The sequence below is a fragment of the Vigna umbellata genome, chromosome 11 (genome assembly GCF_029865625.1).
Source record: "Vigna umbellata cultivar VRB3 chromosome 11, Vumbellata_1.0, whole genome shotgun sequence".
Lineage (NCBI taxonomy): Eukaryota > Viridiplantae > Streptophyta > Magnoliopsida > Fabales > Fabaceae > Vigna > Vigna umbellata.
Window position 1 is genome coordinate 29,114,173 of NC_142175.1, and position 7,017 is coordinate 29,121,189.

Below are 7,017 nucleotides of genomic sequence, written 5' to 3' on the forward strand. Positions count from 1 at the left end.
ATGAAACCCAATAAAATTCACATTAACAACAATAATAGTAAAACTCAACCAACTGAGATATAAATATAATGAATAACAAATAATGGTTTTATAATACAAAACAAATACACCATAAACTATCAAATATATAATATATAATATAATCATTATTTCCTTTAAATTAACAAGATCGTCTAAAACATTCTATTTTAAACCTTATCTAAATCCTCTAGCCAAATAATGTTTATTATAAAGATAGTCTAGAATAATTTGCTAAACGATATATAACTAAACATTATCCAAAACACTGTAAAGAACAAATTATCCTAAATGATATAGAGAATAAACTATCTTAAACACTATAGAGAACAAACTCTCCTAAATGCTATGATTTGATATATGAATAATACTTTTTTGTCTGTTGTGTAGTCTTTCTTTATCTGTGTATATCCTATCAAGGAAAAAGTTCTTTATTCAAAGTTCTATGCTGATTTAGAAAGACGTTAAGAAATACAAAGACATTATAAGATTGTTTCTTCGTAGCTTTCTGTCCGACTTATACGTGTAACTGAAACACAAGAAAATGGTTTGAATAGTGTTTTAAAACTTTTTCAAAACTAATGTTTAATGTTACTTTACAGTGGTTAGAAGGTTTGCACTAGTAATTTAAACACTTAGGTTTAGAGAGTGTTTGGAAGGAAAACTTGTTTAAACAAAAGGTAATAAAACACACTTTGATTTTATATTGGTTTACTCAAACTAAACAACGTCCAGTTCTCCCTTAACATTCTAGTAAGAGGTTTCACTAAAAACGAATTTAATCACTCCTGATTTACAACGTTAACCTACTGGTTAGATGAATTTAACCACTCCTGGTATCAACACTAGATAAACTATTTAGAACGTTTAACTCCATTGAGTTAAACTTTACAAGTGTTTGAATTCACTTCTAAATATAAAAACAATAATGTGTTTTTGAGATATTACAAAACAGAAGGTTACTCTTATATAGATATATGAACAATACAATGAACTTCTAAAAATTTTTAAAAGATCTTTACACAAATGAGTCTTAAAAAGAATAGCTTGGAGAAAGCAAAGAACATATGATATTCTTGATAGCAAAAATTCTTCATCTTCTTTCCAGCACTTCTTCTAGGTGTGTAGTGATAGAGTCAGAAGTTATGTTGCATCCTGATAGAGCAAATGTGTTGTGTACGGATGAGACAAACAAAAAGCATGTATGAAACATTCTTTAAATACCCTTCATGTCTCTAAATGTTCTCCTGATTCTGAGCATACTTTTGAATAAAGGTGACAATCTGCACAGAAAAAGATGACACAACACAATAGAGAAAAGAGTAGTGGAATGTGCATGCATTTTAAAGCATTAGACGACCTAAGTATTTAGGCAATGATACAATTACCATCATTTGATGATAAGTCTATTATGAGTAACTTATCAAGGCATTTAGGATATGTCGCCTTTAGCGAAATTTTTTGTATCCTAAACGGTCTAACTTTTTATCACACGCTTTTGCGATTAGACATTCTGTTAGGAACTCTATAGCATATAACACTTAACATGCATATGTTAAACGCTCTTATATTATTAGACATTGTAGTAGTTAGATGTTCTTATATTGTTTAGGCATTTTTAAGGAGTAACGTTTAACACTTCTAGTAGATGTTTTGGATGGTTAAATACTTATTTTGTTTTAGAAGTTTTGCTAAACTTCAAAAAAATGTTTGCTTAGACGATCTTGTCTTAAAAACAACAACACAGTTTTCTCTGCATAAGCATTATAGCATTTGACAATGTATAAAAGGCTACAATAACTCTATCAAAAGTCGATGCTCTAGTGTAACATATCTTTTTCCAATTCGCCTATAAATTGAAGATTGCATGAAAAAACAATAACAACAATTGTACATGTTCTTATGTTGTCAAAATTCTCTGCCTTTGATAGTGCGTCGTCTAGCATTGAAAATATTTCTTTGTAACAAGTTTTTTAGATTTATATTGTTTCAATCATATCCTCTCTACTTGTTTTAAAAACACATATTTGGTTTTGGATAATCAAGAGTCATTCTAAACAATCAATTTAATTAACTCAAGGAGAATTAAACGGTTCTTAGCTAACTGCGCTATTGTAAAATCAAGAGTGGTGAAACTCGTCTTAACTTATTAAAGTTGGTGGAATCCTATACGAGAGTTTAAAGGAAAACTAGACATAACTCAGGTTGAGTGAGTCAGTATAAAATGAGTTTCATATTTGCCTTCTTTTTCCTATGTTCCTAAACGGTTTCAAAAATCCTTAAGTGTTCAATATTGTCTGTAGATCGTCTAATCCCTCTAAACAATGTCCAGCACTATTTTCGAAAAGTTTTCAAACTCTTATTCACCCTTCCTTTTTAGAGTTTACATTTTATTTCATAATTCATTTCTTCTTAATTCAAAAATACAACATAATTAATTTACCACATAAAAAATTGCACATAAAAGTTAAAAGATATAATAATTACTGCATATTCCACTATAATATTTCTCTCCAACTAATATTTTCTTTTAAAACTACACCATTCACACTTTTTCATAATAATTTCATTCAAAATATATTAGATGATTTACCTAAAGAAAATTGATCCTCATTTAAAATCAAATCCTGAAAAACTACACACATATATAATTTAATGCATCAGAAGCATAATATATTCACTCCATTTATATAATTTCTATCCAAATAGTTGTATAGATATTATTCTTAATTAACTATAAAATTCAATTACCATATATTTATTTTTATCAAAATATCATTTTCTCTACTAATTTATCCAACATTATTATAATTTATTATTTTAATACTTTGTATCATATTTTTAATTAGATACCACAAAAACCACAATTCAAAAAATTCCTCATATATTAACTAAATATTTTATTATATTCGGTATATGTTACTATACTGTCAAAACAAAATTATTTTCAACTCAAGAATTACGGTGATGTTTTGTTAGTAGATTTGTTATTTCAAAATTAAAATACAAATGGATTATCTTAAAATAGAATTAAACAACCTACAAAGATTTAAGAGAACAGGATCAATTTTTGAAGTTATTTAAGCTTAGTTACTGAATTTCTTAAACTGTCAAGTAGCACCAAAGAAATTGAGTTGAGAATCCAAGAGTTTCACCACAGAAATGAATACGCTCTAAAAACATGAATTCAATGGATAAATAGAATAGTAAAAGATTCAAATTTCTGCTAAAGATAATACTAGACTTATGATCCAGAATAAACCATCCTTGCTTCAAAAAACAAAGATCAACTGAGCAATATAAAAATGAAGTGGTTGTCTAGCCAATCCTTTGTTCAACTGATATGGGAAAATAACTGCATTAGCCATGCATTCCCAAAGCTAATAAAATATATTATTAAATACTAAAATCAAAGAAAATAAACTGATTCAGTAATACACTTGATATCCTAGAGACAAAAGTTCACTACAAAAAAGTACTCTGTCCAGAAACTACAAATAACCATACAAACATCCTAGTACACAATCTAGTATCTTAAATACACACGATTTCATCGTTTATAATACTTTCTAATACATTTCCTATTATACATACTTTTGTATTATAATGCATAATTGTCATTATGCAATTTCTAGTAAATTGACTATTTCAGAGCAAGTTATTTTTAATAACATATACTCTTATCCACTAATCCAATAATGGTACGAAGTTCTTAGTTCGCACCATATGAAGTTGTTCGGTCTTAGATGATACTGATCTTCCCATGACCTTTAAGTGCAAGGAAAACTAGATATTTCATTCCAATTGATCTCTTCAGGATTATATACTGTAGAGTCACATGAGGATGTCTCCACTCCCCAAAAATCGTCTTGAAATATACTTTCTTGTTTCTGACTTGCTTCTTGGTTGGAAAATAAAAGATCTATATCACCATCTACAACATCATATGATGTTTTAAACCTTTTTGATGAATGGTATTCATCTGAATTAAGATATTCAGTACACATAGTTGAACTATCTTCAATACTATCGTCCTGCAATGATTTCAAAAGAAAATATAAACAGATGAATACGTTGATAAAAGTGCTCAAAAGAATATAACAATATCACAAACTCAAGAAAAAGTGTAGTTCTCAATAATAGCCCGTCAATGACTCATGAATCGCAAGAACGCATCAAAGCCAACTCAAAAAAGACAGTTTACGTGAGTATCTCTTAAAAATCTACTTGAGAAAATCCCGATACATTGTGAAAAATCTAACCAAATTCAAATCATAATAATGCACTCTGAAATTTTAACTTATTAAATCAAAATTAAAGTTCAGAAATGAAAGGAGGTACACTCAATATTATTTGGACTTTGCAAAAGAAATATTTACCAGTTTAAGGACGACTTCTGGATTTATGCAAGTGCTTTCACAATATGCCCTTTTCAATGATTTCGGGAACTCAAAAGGAGTCTGCGATGGAGTATGTGTATTTTGAAATGGAATTTTCCTACTTTCAAAAGGAATCTTCCTAGATGCTAAAGGACTTGTATCTCCAAATGGAGTCTGCATAGATCCTAAAGGAATATGCGTAGTTTCAGATGGAGGATACATAATTTCAGGTGGAGTATACGTAGCTCCTAAAGGAGTCTCAATAGTTTCAAAAGGAGTTTCCAAACACTTCGAAGTTTCAAATTGTGTAGTTTCAAAAGGAGTTAACATAGATCCTAAAGATGTTTGCATAGTTTCAAATGAAGTATACATAGCTCCCAAAGGAGTCTCCATAGTATCAAAAGGAGTCCCCATAGTTTCAAAAGGAGTATTTGTAGTTTCAAATGAAGGTTGTGTAGTTTCGAAAGAAGTTAACATAGATCCTAAAGAAGTCTGTGTAGTTTCAAATGAAGTATACATAGCTCCTAAAGGAGTCTGCATAGCTCCCAAAGGAGACTGCAAAGTTCCTGAAAGAGTCTTCGTAGTATCAAAAGGAGTCTCCATAATTTCAAAAGGGGTCTTTACAGTTTCAAGTGAAGGTTGTGTAGTTTCTAAAGGAGTTAACATAGATCCTAAAGAAGGCTGAGTAATTTCAAATGAAGTATACATAGCTCCTAAAGGAGTCCGCATAGCTCCTAAAGGAGATTGCATAGTTCCTAAAAGAGTCTCCAGTGTATCAAAAGGAGTCTCCATAGTATCAAAAGGAGTCTTTGTAGTTTCAAATGAAGGTTGTGTAGTTTCAAATGAAGGTTGTGTAGGTTCAAAAGGAGTTAACATAGGTCCAGCTTCAAATGGATTTTGGGTAGATCCTAAAGAAGTATGCATAGGTTCAAATGGAGTCTGTGCATATGGGATATGCCTATTGTTGATTTCCTTTCTAAAATAGGCATCGTTAGATGGGTTTGGGAAAGATGCTTCATCCTGCTCAATATCAATTAGAGACTGTTCTGTTGGGGAGATGTTTATTTCTGCCTGATATGTTAACTGACAGATTGTTTCCATTCTGCTAAAAGTATCTCCCTGAAAAAAAATGTAAATATATATATGAAATGACAGAAAGAAGCATAAATTTTCGGCATGTTCGCATGTCACAGTGTATATATGTTCATGAAAGATGCTTCAGCTTACAGATGGAACTCCTTCTGCTATTGCCTGATGTTCATTGTCAGAAACCACATTTCTACTGGATTCCTCTTCATCAGAGATCAGTGCAGTAGTTCCTCCTTCGGTCGTTTTGCCATGTTTCTTTTTCAAGCGGCATAACACAAAAGCATTCTGAAAAAATTGGAGTATGGTAAGCATTCATTTGGCACAATTCACAAAAGTAAAAGGCCAAGACAAATGAGGCAAACGTATGCAGAAGAAATTGACAGTCTTCGATGAGAATTAATGATGAATTTTGAAAAGATCAATTAAACACATTCTATAAGTCACATGAGAGGTTCTCCTTAAGCTTTGTCGAGAAACTAATTACTACAAACAGTCAAGATTAAAGCACAAAGTCACACGGGATATCTTGTTTCGACTAGTTTTGTACAGAGATTATTGCAGGCTTCAAATACTCATCTTGGTTCGACTAGTTTACATTCCTTTCACACACTGTAATTTAGTACAGAGATTATTTCCAAAGTTTCTTAAAAAATGAAATACAAACCTGGCTTTGGATTGAGTTAAGAGCATGATATTCGTGAATAACCCAGTTGGATTTGACAGCTTTGGAAGCACGACCAATATAGAAAACAAGAGTCTTCTTAGTCCCAATGACAGTGTTGGTGTCCTCTGTTCTAACATCACGGGGTTCTCCCGTGGGTTTCCAGAACCCACTCTTGGTTGTCCTTTTAAACCTTTCACTATTTGAGTACTTCAACTTAACAGGACTGAAGAAAAACCATTCTGAGTTTTCGAATGGTATTACTGATTTTGCTAACATCTCTATTTAAAACAATAAAAATTGAAGTAAAGATCAGAACAAGAAAAAGGACGATGTTGATTTCATGAAGATGCATGGAGAGTTTGGCTTTCGATTATTACCTGGTACTTCCCAAGGTTCCACAGCGCAAAGATCTATGTCAGTCATGACATGGACAAGTTCTTCATCTAGCAACTTGGGTTTGAGGTGAGAGTGGACAAGTTCTTCATCGGTGGGACGAAAACCGTATCCTACAATCTCCATTGGTTTTTGTAAACACATGTCTTCAGTGTTGAATGAAGAAAGAAGGTTGGATGATGAAACAGGGTGCTGAATGAAGAAAGCTACTTAGTGTTTTCAGTGTTTGTGTTTGTGTTTATAATTGCACATTCATTGACTTGACATGACTCCTTAGTTAAGAAGTTGTCGTTGGAAAGTACATTATAATAATACAAAACTCTTTTTTCAAGATTCGGAATATGAGGTAAACTTTCAAACTTTATAAAAAGTTCGTAAAATTATTCTATAAAAATAATCAACATATGTATTTTAACTTAGATCACGCACTTATAGTTCAAATATATTGCATCTAAGTGATCTTATTGGCAGGTT

General features: G+C 31.2%; 1 protein-coding gene across 1 annotated transcript; it reads right to left on the reverse strand.

The window, feature by feature from the left end:
• Window positions 1-3,389: 3,389 nt before the first annotated feature.
• On the reverse strand, window positions 3,390-6,790 carry LOC148191447 (uncharacterized). The gene is made up of 5 exons (XM_088102143.1): window positions 6,528-6,790; window positions 6,151-6,428; window positions 5,625-5,771; window positions 4,398-5,516; window positions 3,390-4,052 (listed from the first exon to the last, which is right to left on the reverse strand). The coding sequence occupies exons 1-5, from the start codon at window positions 6,685-6,687 to the stop codon at window positions 3,789-3,791; spliced, it is 1,968 nt and encodes a 655-aa protein (XP_087958269.1). The 5' UTR covers window positions 6,688-6,790; the 3' UTR covers window positions 3,390-3,788.
• Window positions 6,791-7,017: the final 227 nt, after the last annotated feature.